Source organism: Clavelina lepadiformis, chromosome 7, assembly GCF_947623445.1.
Source record: "Clavelina lepadiformis chromosome 7, kaClaLepa1.1, whole genome shotgun sequence".
NCBI lineage: Eukaryota > Metazoa > Chordata > Ascidiacea > Aplousobranchia > Clavelinidae > Clavelina > Clavelina lepadiformis.
In genome coordinates, this window is record NC_135246.1 from 11,298,205 (window position 1) to 11,314,808 (window position 16,604).

The 16,604-nt window shown below is 36.3% G+C and overlaps 1 protein-coding gene across 3 annotated transcripts; it reads right to left on the bottom strand.

Moving 5' to 3' along the window:
• Positions 1 to 4,609: 4,609 nt before the first annotated feature.
• LOC143464754 (uncharacterized) lies at positions 4,610 to 16,604 on the bottom strand. 3 transcript variants are annotated; one of them, XM_076962713.1, is made up of 19 exons: positions 16,586 to 16,604; positions 15,823 to 15,909; positions 15,237 to 15,341; positions 14,583 to 14,744; positions 11,937 to 12,053; positions 11,621 to 11,719; positions 10,964 to 11,164; positions 9,459 to 9,650; positions 9,172 to 9,272; positions 8,887 to 9,043; positions 8,667 to 8,780; positions 8,178 to 8,344; positions 7,857 to 7,935; positions 7,555 to 7,673; positions 7,237 to 7,417; positions 7,070 to 7,106; positions 6,934 to 6,982; positions 6,348 to 6,426; positions 4,610 to 5,626 (listed from the first exon to the last, which is right to left on the bottom strand). In XM_076962713.1, the coding sequence occupies exons 2-18, from the start codon at positions 15,860 to 15,862 to the stop codon at positions 6,349 to 6,351; spliced, it is 1,998 nt and encodes a 665-aa protein (XP_076818828.1). In that variant the 5' UTR covers positions 15,863 to 15,909; positions 16,586 to 16,604; the 3' UTR covers positions 4,610 to 5,626; position 6,348. The 3 variants fall into 3 exon arrangements, with proteins under 3 accessions (XP_076818828.1, XP_076818829.1, XP_076818831.1); XM_076962714.1 differs by lacking the exons at positions 6,348 to 6,426; positions 16,586 to 16,604 and adding an exon at positions 5,896 to 5,941 and having other exon boundaries at positions 15,823 to 15,915; XM_076962716.1 differs by lacking the exons at positions 6,348 to 6,426; positions 16,586 to 16,604 and having other exon boundaries at positions 15,823 to 15,915.

Here is a 16,604-nt window from a genome sequence, read left to right on the forward strand (position 1 = left end):
TTCTATTGTTAAAAAACAATTAAAACGGATAGAAAAAACTGAAACTCACTTAATTAAAAAATACTGCAAAACAAAACGGAGACACACTACAGAACCAACAGCAGAACAAAAAAAATTAACAATATGATGCAAAAGAAATCAACAACTATATATCAATCGCCCTATTCACAGTTGTCTGAACAGCACTTCCCTAGCACAAGTCAACTTCTCAATTGATATGAGAAATATTTATAAGACTTAATTTTTTTTATATTGTTTGGTACTTTATTAAAAAAATTACGTCCTCGAAATGTTAACTTATTTTACCTTTTACTGTTTTGGTTCGGAACAGGAATAAGTTGTCCTGTGATGATCTAGTATTGTATTTCTGTACTGTTTGGATTTCACTGAAATAGTCATTAAATATTTGGGGAAGAAGATTTGCGTAATAGTTATGCATGAATTTGCCTGTCTATAAATGATAAATTTAAGATATATTTAGAATATTATTTGCTCTATAAAGTGTCGTTTAGTTTGGTATATTTGTTACTATTGGTAATTAGTCTTACTATTTTTTGTGAATTATATTTAATGGTTTTAAAATACTATCTGATGCAGATTCCCAAGCCATTATACCATATTGTAAAGCACTATAAACTAGACTATAGTATAACATTATCAAAACCGTTTTATTGGTAAATTGTCGAACTTTGTACAAGACACCACAGATTCTAGACGATTTTTTGCAAAGCTCTTGAACATGATCATTCCATTTAAATTGTTCGTATAGTATTATGTCTAGCTATTTAATTTTGGTAGCCCTTTCGATTTTCTTGCTATTTTTAGCCAGGTTTACTTTTTGCTATTTGCAGATTTTAGGTGTTGTTACCATGAAAAAAGTTTTACTACAATTTAAAGAAAGCTTGTTAAATTTTAGCCAATTATTTACTTTATCAAGTTCGATTGTCAGTTGTTTTTCAAATTCTGCAATATTTGAATACGAATTGTATAATTACTGTATCATCAGCAGATAGTCTTGTTCCAAGGGAAGTGCTGTTAGGTAGATCATTTATATACAGCAGAAAAAGCAGTGGCCTTAATACTGACCCTTGTGGTACACCTATTGAGATGTGCCTTTGCTCTGATAAATAATCACCACACTTGACATATTGTTGTCTGCACGTCAAATATCATTTAATCAATTCGTTAGTTTTGTCACAAATGCCATAGCAATTTAATTTCATAAGTAATTGCCTATGACGTACAGTATCAAAAGCTTTCTTAAGGTCAAGAAACACCATACACATATATCTGTTATTTTCTATTTGTTGGTTTGCATATTCATTGATATCTGTTACTGTTAATACAGTGGAATAAAGTTTTCGAAATCCAAATTGGTTATGGTGCAGAATTTTGTTATTATTAATAAAGTATATAAGTCTATTTTATAAAATTTTTTCAAATATATACTTTATTTAATTGACTTAAAAGACTAATTGGTCGATAATTATTAGGATCTTTTTTGGTTCCTTTTTTAAACACAGGGATCACTTTGGCAATTTTAAGTTCTGTTGGGTAGCTACCAGTGTTAATGGCTTGGTTAAAAGTATTTGCTAGTGGTTCAGAGATTAGATATTTGCAATCTTTTAGTATCTTGGCTGGTATATCATCATATCCTGGTGACTTGTTGCTATTTAATTGACTTAATTGATACTCAATTTTGCATGGGCTTTTTCATTGTCTTTAAATTCATCAGCTATTTTGTGGACAATGCTTACAAAATGCTCATTTACCAATTGGGTCAGTAGTTTTCGCGCCATTTATTTCAATTGAATTTGGTAAAACATTTGTTTGACTACGTTTGTTCAATAATTAATTTGTTAATGACTTTCCAAGTCCAGCATGTATCATTGTGAGCTTCCTTAAATTGGTTTCTATAGTACATGTGCTTGGATGATTCTTTGAGTATGTATTGAAGTGAAGCTGGTTTTTTGTACTTGGCATTTTATGAAACAGTTTATTTTTAAGTTTGATTGAATTTAGTATGCCCTTAGTAATCCATGATTTTTGTAATAATTTTGCATGTCTTTAACTAACGGTTTTGTAAAGGAAGCATTTTTCTAAAAAGTTTTGTAATTTATTTAGAAATTCTTCTGCACTGACTAGGCTAACGTCTTGTTGTCATGGTGTAAATTTTAACAGATGTTACTTAATTCAGTGATAAGGAGCTTCACGGAGTTTTTAGTTATTAGTAGGGCCCGCAAAAGTCAATAAAGTCAAAATTTTTTAAGGACCTCGTCTGACCACGAATCAAAGAATAAAGTTGTTTTCAGCACCTAGGGGATTGTAACTAAGAAGTTTATAGGTCAAAATAAAGTCAAAATTTACAATAAAGTCAAAACTTTCAATAAAGTCAAAATTTGTCAAATTATGGCTTTTGACAAAGTTTTTGTGTTTTTTGAGAGTAATTTTTGTAAAAATCCTCGTGGAAGCATTGTAAATCAGGAACTGCGACACAATTAAACCATATTAACCCATAAAAACAGGAAATAAGTCACAATGCCCACTTGGATCAGCAGTAACTTTTATCGCAAATTGTCCATTGTTTATTCATTGTTGCGTATTTAAATAATTCTTATAAAACACTTCCTCTTCATAAACGTGGTCTTTTCGAAGATCAACAGTTTGGATTTTAGGAATAGCCTACTGACATTCCGTATTAGGCTACAAAAATGCCTAAGCAAGCTAAATCGTCTTCAGCAAAAGTTAGACAGATTTGTCGAGATTTTTCTGATTAATTGTTTAATCTGCTGTTTATTAGAATTTACCATGCGGAGAAAATCGAGGCAAAGTGCCTTTTTCACAAGGACAAAATAACACAAGCTACCTAAATCTATCGCCAAAAAACACGACGCACTTTTTATAATCCATAAAACACCTTGACTTTTCGACAAAATATTACGTTTGGGTCTGAAATCGACAAAATGTTATGTTTGGGTAACTGGAGGAAGAACTGTGGCCTCTACAAATAAGCAATTTCGTTAGGTCAAAATAAAGTCAAAATTTGATAAAAATAAAGTCAAAAAAAAATTTTTTTAGGTCAAAATAAAAATGGCCCTAGTTATTAGTCGCATTGTTGGTTTATCGACGATTGGTATATAGCCTACTTGGCGTACATACTTGAACCCAATATTCAGATATTCTAGTATCCAGTCAACCGGTGGTTATTATAGGCTATGCTGCCATATTCAAAAATATTTTGATTTAAAATGCATCTGTAAGCAATGCATGCTTAACAACCATCAAGTTTCATCAAGCTATTCCAGTACTGCTAACTTTTGACCTTCCCACATGCATAGTCATGCTAACAACTGATCTGAACATTTTGAAGGCCTAAATGGCAGAACGGAAAGTAGTTACGAAGTATTATTAAAGAAAAGGCTATAATGTAATAATGTATACATTTTCAGGTGAAGGCTGATTCTAATTTCAAGAAACACGCAAAGTCAAAATCAAAAAATGTTGAAGTCGTTGGTATTTTTGCTACATGATGGCTGATGGTTTGTTGATGAACCGCGAAGATTGCAGATTGCACTCAAGCGTGGTAAGACATCTAGCTATAGACATCAGAGTTATTAACCGCTGGATCAGCAAGGGGTTCAAGCCTCTACCACTTCGGGGCCCCTACCAATTTGGGACCCAACCAATTTTTTGACTAGCTACATTGTGTCAAAAATGAGAAAAAATAAACTGATGTATGACCTAAAAGTATTCACGGAATTTAAAGTTTTGCCAAAATTTTACATTTAGTTTTCACAACATTTAAATTGCTTTTCGTGTTTATGTCGTGTTAATAGTTTCAAACTGCACTGGAAAACGTTATTTTTTTAAAACTAGAACTAATTGAAAGCCGGCTGCACTCGTCAATAAATTAAAAAGAACTTACTTAGACTATAGGCCTTTAACTTTAACGTATTTACGGAGGGGGCTATAATTGGGACATTGGCCCCCTATAAAGAACTCAATTTTTGGGGAACTCGAGTGTTTCCACGTCTTTTTGTTCATTGCTTTTTTCGTCTGCGACTCCTCATCTTCTATATTATATTGCTATGATAACCACAGCAATACTGTATATATCATTTCGTAGTACAGCTGAAGAAGCAAACTTATGTTTGCGAAAGCTCGTGTAGAAAAATCAAAAATACAGTTAACCTTCAGAGTACCAATTTATATTTTTTTATGTTACTGTGTATTAAGTACGATCTACGATGCTATGACATGAAAGCTTTAGACAGCATTGTTATAAAACAATGACCAAAATCAAGAACAAAAATACAGGTTGCATTAGTTTGGATTATCAAGTATCGAGAGAAAGTTTCTAAAGAGCCTACTTCCTATGCAAATTGAGCATTAGTTGCTGATACGGAGCAACAGATTGTTGATTGTTCACGATTTAATCAAATTGTTAAAGCAAAATGAGGTTATCCACGTTGTGCAAAGTAGATGTTGAAAGGAAATGATATTACAAAACTTATTGTAAAGTGAGTGAGGTCCCTACCCAATACAAGCTTCGTTGAGAATTATATAATTTGCACTAAAAATGTCGGTCATTTACGCATTACAAGAAATATGTTAAAAGCCATTGTGTATTTGACGCCATATGCCACAAAAATAACTGGCAAACACAACAGTTGATTGAATTACGCGTTTGAGAATCAGAAACATAACGAGCTAAAGCATTGTTTTTTAAGAGTCCACTATCCAAATATTATTAATAACCAGAGCGATTTCAAAAACGGTCACAATAAGGTATCGCAATATAAATCAAACATTAAACTTCGTTATAAAAGTAACAGCAAATTTAGAAAATCGACTCCAGCACCATAAACCCTCGGGTTTGAACCCACACGCCTACAAACATTGTCAAAAAAACATATTGTAAGAATAAATTCTAAATTGAAAACAAACACGTTATAGGTACGAACACGTGTTAAAAATAACTCGAACACGGAAATGCGTATTCAGACACAACAAACGCGTGTTGCTTGTTTGTGAAAAACAGCGTCTCAGACTACGAAAGCAGATCTATGTGTAACAAAAAATAATTTGTCTTCAAATTTGGAAATATCCAAGTCGCAACCGGGCCCAGCCCCGTTGCGATTCCGATTTACACAATGAAACGTCTACTACAGTATAACTACATGCCACACACGCTTGGCTAATACAGAGGGGCATAGCTACGCGAAACCTTGCAGTAAATTAAAGGCTTTCAGCCGATATTAATGCAATATATACATAGCAAATTCTGACAAAACTGGAAGGTACGAAATAGTGCCCTTTATCTGACGAAAGTCGTTAATAGCTAAGCCCCAGTAAAATAATTATATTTCCCTTATTCTAAAAAAATGTTTTTTTTTAAATCCAAAACTTGCAAAAAAGTTACCCCAAAATATACACGCCTAACGCCTATATATGACGTGCGCAGACATGCACAATAAAAACGACAAAATATTGTCGACTGAACTAAATAAAAACAGGTTTTCCAGCTGGTTATTAAATTTTCTATACAGTTTGACCGGTCGGGTGATGTTGTTGGTATGTGCAAAGACCTGACCGACAACTTGCATAAATCCACACAGAATCACATCTGAAAAAAACAAAAAAGTTGCATTTAAAAGACAGCAACAAAATTCTCTTGACAACATAAGTGGTTAGTCAGAGCAAGCATCATTACTTCATCATTGATGAGCACATCATGACATCACTACTGGTGTTAGGGCAAAAACAAAGGTTGTTACAATTCGCATCGTTTAACACACAGACAATATCAAACTAAACAGGCGGATGCACTTGATGCAGTTATATGCAGATGAGGTGGGAAACGAGGTGTTTCCATGGCAACAAAACTAGCAATACCTGGATGGCTTTAGTGTGTCTGCGCATGCTCGGCTCAGGGTTGGTTCTGCGTTAGTGAAAATAAAAACATGCGAATCACCAAAGGTGTACAGCACCGTATTTTAAAATGGGCAAAGAACGTAACTTGTCTTATAAGCGATGCACAATTCCAAGTTCAAACTCAAAACTTGCAAATTAAAACTCCAAAATCATAAATTAACTGAACCTATCAAAAATATCAAAACCACTAAATTGTCAATGCTATAAGTTATATTAAACTAAATCTGCTTACTCCAAAACATTAAACGAAATCGAATTAAACTAATGCAATTGTATATGGAATTATGGATTACAGCGTTGGTTTCGTATCGATCAATTTTGCAGTAATTTTGAACGAGAAAAAATACGGGTGGAATGATGCAACATGAATTAGAAACGTTCCTTTCCCATTATGCCAATTAAGATCTACTAACTTTATCTTTTTGAAAAAGTTCGCATAGGTTTTGAGTTGTTAAGTCGAGTGTCATCATGGGCACCGTACTGAACGGCCAACTGCGAATTACCAGAAATTACTCAGTAAAATTCTTACACAATAGGCTAAGCTTCACTAAAATGCACAAAACTCCAAGTTTCCCAGATCAAACGTAATGCAAACAACCTTATTCAAGTGATTGGATTAAACGAAAAAACAAGATTTTAAAAAAAGCTGATGGTGATGATATGGGCAGCGTTGTCCTGGCCGAGCAATAGTAGCCTAATAGCAAGCATTAAAAAGCCCGGATTTACCAAAGATCCTTTCATGTTTAAAAAGGGATCAGATTAAACCAGATTGAACCGGTATTAGAATTACTTCGGCCAATGCAGACTGCGCTTTATTATCCCATCAGACAATCACATTATCCCAATTTGCAAGGGCTTCATATCAATGAAATTTCAGCTAATATCACAATAACCCTGAATACAATTCCTCTATTGCTATAACCATTATTATAATTATTATTGCGGTAGAGTGCCAATTATAGCTTTCAAGTGCACGATTAGTTCTCTAATTACTCTCACCTCTTCAGTTGCTCGAAGTTCGTCCGTTTCACCGTCTTCAACTTTTTTCCTGAACAAAATTGACAGATGTTAAAATCTGGCCAAATTTTGTAGGTTATTATGGTACCTACATAGATATTTAGACTAAGGGACTTACTCCGTTTTGCCCGATGGTTTGCCGGTGTTGCGCTTCTCTGTAAAAAAATGTACAGGTAAAGAAATCGTATAACATTTCAGATTACTATCATCACAACGGCCTATACATATCACTTTCAAAAACGAAGTATAGCGGTAACCTCTTTGTTAATTTTCAAGTTTACTTACTGACGAGGTAACAGGCCAAGGGTACGCCAACCAAAACAAGTACCACGAGGATAATGATGATAACGATGACGCCAACGCCAAGGCCACCAGCCGTTGCCTCCGTGCAGCAGGCAACTGTCCCTTTAGGAATTGTTCCATTCACCGACGACGATCCAAGTTTATTTGTAGCAGTGCAAGTGAACTGGTAACATGAAGAATTCATGAAAACGCTTGCATTGACATGTATATATATATATATATATACATAATAGCTTGTAGAAAATCAAGTTTGCTGGGTAAATTCATGAGGGCGAAAAAATTGTAATAACCACAACTTACAGAGATCGGATTCATTTGCTTTTTCAAAGGATCAATCTTCCAAGTGATCCTGTTGTCGCCTTCCGTTTGTTTGGAGTTTTCTAAACTCTTCAGATCCGGTTTGGAAGCAACCAACGTCACTACAGGAGGAAATCAAAGATTGTTTTATTTAACGAAAAACCACTGTTGTTTTTTCCTCCAATCAATAAACAAATTGTAAGGCGCACAGAAACGGTAAAAATAACGTAGTTGCTATAATATGAAAACTAATACGAGTGTAGATCTAAGACAAGAGCAAACAAGTTCGAAAAACTTGTGCGTACTTTGGCATGCCGGAGATCCAGTGGCAACACATTCCACTTCAACGTAAGCATCACCTGGTGAACTTTGACTGGAACGGACCTGTTTAGACAAATAATCGAAAATGAGGTGCTCTGTCAGGAAACTCAAAAACCAACAGTCTAATTTAAAGAGCACAAAATAACAAAACATTTCTATGTAGCCTAAACAAAAGCGACATGTAATCTATAATAGAGTCTGTGAGATTCAAAATGCAAAAAACAACTATTGTAGTTTTTCTGCTCAGTTATAGCAGATTAATCTTTCAAACGGAACAAAATCTCGTGATGCTGATTTTCTTTTACCTGTATCGGTGTAGTAAGTGTAGCCTTGCAACCGCCTTCAACCTTAAAGGAATGACCAGTCTTCTTGATAGATATACCTTTAGCTTCGCAGGTGTATGTACCAGCGTCGTCGTACTTGACGGATGAAATTCTGAGTACCATTCCATTGCCCAGCTCAGAGTCGCTACCTATAAGTTTGCGTAACAAAAGAAATTCCGATCAGATTAAACTAAATCTATGCGGACCTAAGCCGAACGATTCATTATTATAGCTTTCTTCTGAATAGAGCGATTCTTTTTAACAAAATACCTACACAAATCAATAGAATATTTTTCGTGAGAAATGACAAATTTAACGTCGACGCTGCTTTCTAAGTATTAGATTTATAAACGTTAAAACCGCGCTTACAAATATCGAAATGTTGGTTTGGTTCTAGGCTATCACAGAACAACGCAAGTAACCAAAATAGTTCGCACAATTTTGGGCAGAAGTCAGTCACTTAATTATCACCTTCTTTCTTCCAAGTATAACTGACGCGATCGTTGGTCTCGACGTCACACTCAAACTGGACACTGTCTCCTGCATTTGCTGAACTTGCACCAGTAATGCTCGGCGTGTACATGTCTGAAAGAAGTGAAAACAACATCTAAAAGGAATAATCATGCACAAAGAAACGATTTTTTTGTATGTCCACTGCAAGCACAACTTATTTCTTTTCAGTTGCGTTTACATTTAACAGTAAGGTCTTTCTGAGCCTTTGCTTCATCGCTATCGTCGGAGTTGCTGGCCGAACACTCGTATGGTCCTGCGTCCTTTTCGGTCGCTGTAAACTCGTACGATTCTGAAGTGACATCTTCCTGGAGACCGTTAGGCAGTAGCAATGAAACCTGGAAATTGAGTTTTAATCTTGGGTTAAACGTGCCGATGTTGGAGGTACGCTTATATGAGGCGCGGTTTGGCGACATGTCTGTTTCTCTCAAAATTACTTGTGTTTCGACGTTGCAAAATATCTTACCACAGCAGATGGGTTGCCATTAGCAGTACAGCTTATTCTGACGCGTTCACCCACTTTAGCAACTTGAGGCTCAATAGCAATCTCAACGCTGTCCGTCATATCTAAAAGAAATTAACCAAAACATCTTACGACTTTAAAACCATGAAAATACGCAAAAGCGATATACCGCAATAAAAAAACAAAATTATAGACGACAAAACTTCTATACACGGCTTTCTATAGATGCGGCCTTAGTACAAGTTGTACATGTCTCGCCTATGTCCATGTCGAGATAATTTATTACTCACACTGTACGAAGACCTGGTCTGTTCCCTCTTCAGATTCATTCGGCAATTCCTTGTCCGTGATAAAGGAAGAGCACTTAAAGCTCTTTCCATCAAGTTCTTTGGAAGGAGCAAGACGAAGGGTGGCGCTGGCATTCACCGTAGCGTCGTCGTTTGTGCCATCCAACATAATCTCAGTCACGTTCCAGTAGGTCTCTAAAACGAGAAAAACAACGTTACAACTTCAATTGTATGTAAATGGCATTAGGTAAGCGTTTTAGTTTCTTTTACGGGCTCCACCAAAACTCAGCAGATACGCTAGATTTGACTGATCGATTCAGACAACCATGGTTACATGTTCTTATCAGAAAGGCAATGTATTGATAGTAATGTCGCAACGTACATGTACGACATTGCTAACAGGTTCGCTAAGAAAGAGACCACTTTAACGCCAGATGAAAACCGATCGAATTTAGAGTAAATAAGTTACATGAGAATCTACAAACAATTTCTAATTAACTTTGGTAGCATTTTGAATATGGAGAAAAGCCTTCGTAAAAACAACAAAAATAGCTAACGCAATTGTCCACGTAAGCATGAGTCACCGGTTTACGAACTTCCACGGTTTTAGCCAAAGGGGTTTAGGCCTGTTTACCAGCAGCCTTCAGTTCCAAGAGGCGCCCTGTGTAACTCCAACCCATTGACGCGCGAGCAAAATTGTCATCTTGCTCGCCCTTTTCTACGCTCGGTTGGTTATTCAAGCGGTGACGTAGACAGCACTCGACTTACCGTCAAATCTGTACAAAGCATGCGGCCGTAGACGCTCGAGGCAAGGTGAAGTGGCCTGTAACGTTACAAATAACAAGACCGCACGTTCTTCTAAAGTTCTAAACGATGGCTTTGAGCGTGTGGGCATGAAAACTAATGTATTTCGCGGTTATAACCGGTTCAAACCAGGCTGTTCATAGCTGTTGATTAACGGATTTCTTACAGTTTTGACTGCTACTTAAAAAAAACCAAAACCATTGCTGGTAAAACGGTCAATAGGCTTTCTGAAGCGGTTGGCAATTATTCTGTGATAACTGATTGGCCAGAAAAGCGCGCGACAATACTTAGAACGATTTCTTTTGGTATATTTTTACATTTTAAACAACTGAAAGCGTTTTTGCAATTATTTTAAAACTGCTACGTCTAAATTCTGGTAAGTGTATAGCTGTATCCGGTAAAATAAAAATATATCCGGAATCAGCGTTTTTAAGGTGTTTTGAGGGACCAAAACGTCGCTTAATTTTCTTCAACGGCCTTTTATACTTTTTCAACCACGGCATAAAGTTAGCAGTTAGTCTTTAAAAGTGCGGTTTTTCAAGTCTTGTTAGCGATCAACAAAGCCCAAGCTTAAAAAGCCTGTCTGAAATCACCACAAAAAACATATTATGACCGTAAACACGAGACAAACAAATCAAAGGCGATCAGACTAACAGCCAGATTAGAAGCTTCATCTGTTAGAAATTAAATCATCGTTTACTAACCGCCATCAGTAGTAGAAAAAGTAAATCTATGCGGCTGGGGATAGGCGCCCACTGCTACGCATTTCACAACGATTTCTTGCTCTTCTTGCTCAGGTTCTTCTGTAGGGGGTAATGTTGTGGGGTTTGTGGAAGGCTCCATGGTGCTGGTTGTAGGGTTACCATAGAAATCAGTATCGTCACCGTCTTCTCCACCGTAATATTCTGTAATTGTTGAATGCAAGTTTAATCGCTGTGACACGGATCAAACGAAACTGCTATTGTCAGCTTGAACCGAGTAGAAGGAAAATTGCATTAAGCGGTTGGATGAGTCCGGACTAATTTTCACGGAAACGTTACCAGAGTAAAAAGCAGAACTATTTCGGCTACATTTTCTCCCATAACATCGATCGATTACACAAATAAAGTAAATGGGGTTTTATGTGGTTCTATCTACAACCCAAGGTTTTACGTCCTATTTGTGAAATCATCAATACGTCACAATATGACCACAGCTCGTATAAAAATGGGCTGTATTCAAGATTTGGAATATGTGTGAAGATCGTAATAATGAAGGTCTCGTGCTCGCAACAGATGTTGCAAACACTGCCGTAATTTTTAATATTTTCAGATTACTTGGCATTTTAACGTAAACTGTATCAAGTGGGCTGAAAAAAATACCTGTTGGCTGTTCTGTTCCCGACGCGGTGTCCGTATTTTCAGGTTTTGGTCTTATGTCAACATTCAAATTTACTCCCACTATAGAGACGGATGGCTCGACTGAAAAGTTTCAAACCGAGTTTAGGGATTTATAGACTACAGTATATTGTATTTTAGACTAAACTATATAACCTTTGTGATCATACGATTTTGTGGATTCTATTGTGGATGTGGACTTTATTGTAAGCTAATATGAATGTGTTTGGTATAAGGACAGTACAGTAATTTATACTACAATATAATACGGCAGACCATGAAAATTGTAATCCATACTCACAGTACACGCTGACATCAAAATCCGTTCTCTTCGCTACTCGTTCGTATTCCAAGTCACAAGCATATTGGGCACTGTCATCAATTTCGATGTTCTCTAGCGTTGCCATAGCTCTACCCTCTGCAAAAAGTTAAACTGATTAACATCAACGAGCACTTTGTGACCAAGTGCGAATGGATAATGCACTTCGATTCAAAAATATTGTGCTCTTCTAACGGAAGGGTAGGAAATTCAAAGTAAGGAAATGAGGTGTAGTAAGTTGGCGCCGGACGATACAGTATCATAGAAAAGCACAGTCATTTAGTAGATACGTTTTAATCTGTTACATAGTGAAATACTGTTCTTAGATCTAAAAACACAACGGTCATAATCACGTATGTCCGACTGTATACATTATACACCCATTTTTTTAAAGAAATTTGAAATTGGCGCCTCTAGAAACTTGGCTTCTAGTTTTCTAAGTTTGGGCATAAATGTTATAGTTAAAGTTTCTTGCAAAAGGATTATCTTAATTCATCGAAATACCAACTGGTTTTCAGGCTAAATTGTGCCAAGCCGAGGCAGAAATTGGCTGTTTTCAGCGAAACGAAACAACACAATTGTAGTTTATTATTGCTCAATGCTGAACACAGACGTACAATTTTGCACAAGTAGCATTTAATTAAAACTTGTAGAACAACAGCCAATTATGCAAGTAAGAAACAAGGTAGTTTTTTAACTTGGAATTGGCCCGATACGAGCTTTTTTTTTCGAAAAAAATGGTCTCTATAACCTACAGTTTCTTATAAAGGGCATCTAATAACGAAAAACTTACAAGAAAGTTATGATCACCGAATTATTGTCCTCGATCACCAAATTATGTTGGATCGAGACTACCGCTACAGCATTACACAACATCCGGGTTTGTACATGTAATTTGGCTATGACGTAATTCATATCGCGGATCCCACGGGAGCATTTGTCGGGTCATAATTGGTTAAGTAAATCGCCAATATATCTGATTAAAGACACAATACGCAGTGGACAATTCCAAAACTTTGCCAAACCATAGAAATCGATGGAAAAAATAATCGCTTCTCAAACATTTTTGCAACACAGAGCGGCTTTAATTAATTCTATGCGGGTGCAGGGTGTATATTCTCATATTTTCTCTTTCTCACAGCAATAACATTTCATATGGTGAAAGATTGTAGATCAGAATATCGACAACACGTTGACGTGCACGTCATCCAATGACTTATTAATTAGTACTTGCGCACTGCCAGATGACCTTGCGTTTGAAATTAATTAAACACATATTTCCTGATTTTTATTTCGCCGCATGAAATGCATTTCGTCAAAATAGGTCATTTTCATCAAAATTGCAAGACTTTGCAAAAGCATAACGTCTTGCTAAGGTTTAGCTATAGTTTTTAGGGTAATTAGTTCCCATTTTGTTTGTTCTAAAGTTGCCAAAAGCCAACGTTGGGGTATGCCGTTTTCTTTTGACGAGACAGTGCTGGTAACGGGCTGTTTTTCTATATTTCAGCAAAGGAAGAATTTGCAAAAGCAAGAACATCCCGCAAATGCTAATAACTCGATTCCCTGGGGCGACACTATTAACAATTGCTACAACAACGCAGACAGAAAAACCACAGCTATGTCAACTACGAAATGACACGTACACTTAAACATGAACTATATCTCGCCAGAAACGTTTTCTACGATTGAAATTGTTGGTTTGGATAAACGTGTTTTATGGCGCTAATGTTAAAGCGGACAGACAATAAAAACGGCCCAGCAGAGTATGCGACTGAGTACTGAAACCGCCACGAATACAACCGCACCCAAAGTCTCAAGTTACCCTTTATAACCCTCTCATGCAATAGAGTAGCTTAATGATGTCATATCACGTGTGTGTTAGGATACGTAGGCGTAGGCAAAAAGGGGTTAATTATATCTAACCCACAAAGAGGCAAAAACGCAAACCAGTACAATGTGCGGGGGTTAGTTCTTGTTGATTTCTCCACAAAAATGAAAAATCCAATGGAAAAAACACTTTCAATTCCATTTGCTGCGGGATATTTTTGCCAAGCAAATTTAAACGACTGTCTTCTTGTAAATCACAAGGCCTTTTGTTAGGCGTGCCTTATACTGATACGACATTTGTTCGTTATTTACAAATACGAAGAGAAACTACATGGAACCGCTGCCTTTTTACCGATTACGTAATCGGTTATTACTGTTTGTACAGGAATATTTCAGAAAGCGTACGCCTTTTATGCAATTCAATGTCAAATCCAGACAAAAATCAAAAAATACTAATATTTATCGCGAATAACATAGTGCATGGAAAAAAAATTTAGCGCATAGTGTACCATTATGGGTACGGATTACTACGCAAATCCATGGTAGTCGGATTTAAAATTAAACGATTTTTGGAACCGGCTAGCAGTTGCAGATAAAAAGCCTGCGTATGGTGGAATTAGTTTTACTTTGTTAATTTACGTACGTACGTACGTACGGATACAAAAGTCATTCGTTCGTTCATTTTATTGACCAAAATGGCCTACCTTAGCCCCAAGTCATTTTTCAGGTTAGATCACTATTAAAACTTTGGATAAGATAGCATAGTGGAGGTAACATAAGAAAATAAATGGCAACATTTACCTGCAAAATGTTCACTGATTGTGCTAAACCTTTCCGTGATGTGTTCGGGGGCGGAATCGTAGGTGAAAGAATTGTTCTCGCCCATGGCGCTCTTAGCCAGTTTTACGGATATGTCATCCTTAGTTAACCACCAAAAGACACTGACTGACTCAGCATCTTCAGCTGTAAACACATGGCTGTGAGATTGGATTCAAAGGTATAAAACAGTTAAATCGTACACAGTGCACACGTTACAGTAGATTAAACAATTAAAGTTATCAATGATGTCAAGCTAGTGTTGACTGGAAACCAATGGACCTTGGCTAAAGAATTCGTTTGAACAATTTGCTTTCTTAGCAACCTGTTCGTTATATAGGAGCTGCGTGAAATGCCTGGGCAAGGGGTGATATTTTATGTAAGATGTGCAAACATTGATAACACCACTTCGTATCCATATAAATAAAACCTATACGACTATTTGTACGAGAGCCTTTAGCAAATTCAATAGGCGTAGCACTCTTACCAGTATCCTTTTGTATTCATTAGCTGTTACGCATGCAATACAAAAGGACGAACTAATAACAGGTTCTATGATAGCTGTACCTTCAGTGATGTATTTGCTATAGTTAGATCTTGACCGAAAATCACTTGAGTGTTAAAAGGTTTTCTACTTACGGATTGGTTTGAAAACACAAATGAACGTGGCATTTGAGTTCCCTGGAAAGTACTCGGTTCCAGTATAGTCCAACGTCGCTTGCTGCTGGCAAAGGCAACTTTGACCTTTAAAAAAGAATAAGAAGCTGTAAGTGTTTTTACGTCAGGCGTGTTACCGATGAGTCTTGTTTACATCATATTCACGTGGGCTGCACAAAAAGTCACTGCTGTGACTCATAGCAAACACAAGTGCATGGTTCTTTGAAAAGAAAAAAGACTTGTTTTTGGAGGTCAAATTGCCAGTCTACAAACATTATTCTTTTAGAAAAACCTTTCTTCTGGGAGTTTTGTAACGATAGCTGTTTACAATGTTGAAGACATATTGCGTAAACAATGCTTGTAATTTATTAAAAACAGATTGCGAACATTTTCTAAAAGATTTATTTTACACTTGTTAACAACGTATAAAATTATACTTTTTAAACGGGTATTTTCATGTTCAAACCTATTATTGGAATTCATGTCATGTTCAAACGTATGTTATCATCATAAAATTTGAAAAAAAAACTTTTAAGTACAAACAACTTTTAAGATTAAGCGGACTTACCAAAAAGTAGAATTCCCAAGATTCCCAGACGTATATCCATGTTGATCGTAGTAAAACAGATACACCAAATACAAAATTACAGACACACTGTACGAAAAAGAAATGTAGCGATTGATACCGGGCGGCTTGTTATTTAATACAGTAATCAATTGAAACAAACGAATAGAAAAGGCTCGTTAATAATGGTAATGAAAAGCGCCTCGCCCATTTCGAGTTAAAGAAAATAGCGGCCAGACCGTAGGTTTCTTATTTAGCCGTTTTCTTGAGACCTGAGTCCTTTACGCGTCAATGGGCACTTGCAAACAAATATCCTTATATGGGCACATGACGCAAGATCAACTGCAAAAAGTATTCGAGAATTACGTGACACCCTTTCTAGATTATGGGATCGAAGATTTGCGACTGATATATTAAACAGACGTAAATCTCATGTTCTTCTTTTGATGTTTAATGATTATTCAAAGCTTAAATAAACCTGACCAATCCAAACGGGGTGAAACGAGTCTGTCTTTATCGCATGAAGTAACAAAAGAAGGCGAACAAAAAGATGGCCCACAATACCGGATATATTTTCGAAAACTTTCTAGCTATTCTTTTCCATTGCCATAAATTTAAATCCATCAATTTAAATAAAATAATAACATCTTACTGTTATCAAACGCATAGTTTTCTGCGCCCGGACAATTTCGAAAACAAAAAACCAGGAAACTACAAAACACCCATCTTGCCATTCGTTAAATCGTCTTGTGACGTATCCACCTACGTCTTTCTAATCCCAACAC